The sequence below is a fragment of the Volvox carteri genome (assembly GCF_000143455.1).
Source record: "Volvox carteri f. nagariensis unplaced genomic scaffold VOLCAscaffold_22, whole genome shotgun sequence".
NCBI lineage: Eukaryota > Viridiplantae > Chlorophyta > Chlorophyceae > Chlamydomonadales > Volvocaceae > Volvox > Volvox carteri.
This window is the reverse complement of record NW_003307565.1, coordinates 288,090-289,636: the sequence shown is the minus strand read 5'-3', so window position 1 is coordinate 289,636 and position 1,547 is coordinate 288,090. Positions and strand designations below refer to the sequence as shown.

The window sequence follows — 1,547 nt, the reverse complement described above, 5'->3', positions numbered from 1 at the left end:
TTTTTGGGGGGGGGGGGGGGGGGAAAGGGAGGGGGGAAGAAGGGTGTGTATGGGGCGGAGGGGGGGAGGGAGGAAATGTACGGCGCACCAGGGGGCCAGGAGTTTTGTCAAGTGCAGTGCGCCGGGGGGGAAGGTGGGGTGCACCCCACGAGGTGCAACTGACGGAGGCGGCTGAAGGGAAAAAGGATTTGCGGGTTGGGGGGGGGGGGAGAATGGGGGAGAAGGGGTTTAAGGGAAGGTGAAGGAGGAGGGAGGCGTTCGTCAGTAACTAAACAACTGATCAACCAACTCTGTTGACCTTCTAACCGCCGGCTGGTCGTTATATCTGATGCCTGGAGCCGTTGCCCGCGCCGATATTTTGTGTGCTTGTGTGGTGATGGGTTTCATCAATTATACTATCAAGGTTTTTAATAGTTACTGTATCCACTGACCTGTGTGTAGTATGTATGTATGTATGTATGTATGTATGTATGTATGTATGTATGTATGATGTGTGGGACAGGGGGTATATCTTCACCCGTGGCAGCTACCCTGCCTTCCCCGGTATTTGGGGGCACCCTCATCCAGTCACCCTAGTCGACTTCTCAGTGGATCGCTCAGGTTCCGCACCCACCACCAGCATCCAACGGAATCTGCCGGGTCGACAGCGGCCCAACTCCATTCCTGGTCGGCTCGCGAGTCAACTTTATCCCAGGTCATCACGGTTTATCGGCTAGGGACACTCTTAACTTCCACCATCGGAAAGATTTTCGACCCTGACAGGTCTCGATCCCGGGGGCAATGGTCCGTGCGTGTATGCACGTATGTGTGTATGTACGTATGTGTGTATGTATGTATGTATGTATGTACGCATGTACGTATGTGTGTATGTATTATGTATGTATATATGTCCCTACTCCCGCGCCCAGGAGTTGGTTGCTCCAGGTGGAGCCCCTGCTCGTGACAGTTTGGTGGTGGTGGGGGACCCGTCCACCTGCCTGCTGGCTGAGGCTAATGCACCGAGATTCTGGTAAGATACTGTCCGCTTCATTTATTTTAGTGTCCTTCATTCACTTCGGCTATATGACGTATACGGATCCATGCTTTGGTACGTCTCTCTAAGTTTTACAGTACCTGAATGCGCACACAGAGAGGGCCTTGGAGACGCACTACTGCTTCCCCAACGGCCCCAATAGTGCTCCATTGAAATCTGGCAGCAGCGTATCTTCTTTCGTTTCCTTCCCCCCTGGATTGACAACGTCTCCCAGGTTTTCTTTCTCTTCACGCTGTTCCTCTCCCCTTCGGGCCCCTCCTCTCACTCGTTCGTTCTTCGTCTTCCTCCCCCGTCCCTCAGTTCACTTCCCACTTTCCCGCGTCTGGTTCGTCTTTCCCACCCCCACCCCACCCCCCTTTCCGCCAGGGGCTCTTGTGCCGGTGTAACGAAGCCTGGTTCGCTGGGGGAGGGCGACCGAGCTGCATGCAATTGCCGGGCGTACAAGGGCCGGGTGGACAACGCGGCGGTCATTCCATGCCTGATCAAGGTACCTTAATGGGGTTCCCGTGGGGGG

General features: G+C 55.0%; 1 protein-coding gene across 1 annotated transcript in view; it reads left to right on the top strand.

The window, feature by feature from the left end:
- The window catches only part of VOLCADRAFT_91638 (uncharacterized protein), a gene marked incomplete at both ends in the record, with an annotated part of 7,829 nt that overhangs the window by 3,162 nt on the left and 3,120 nt on the right, over positions 1-1,547 (top strand). The window contains 2 exons of the mRNA XM_002951170.1: positions 925-1,009; positions 1,400-1,520. Coding sequence (XP_002951216.1) covers positions 925-1,009; positions 1,400-1,520 — 206 coding nt within the window. The remainder of the gene's footprint in view (positions 1-924; positions 1,010-1,399; positions 1,521-1,547) is intronic.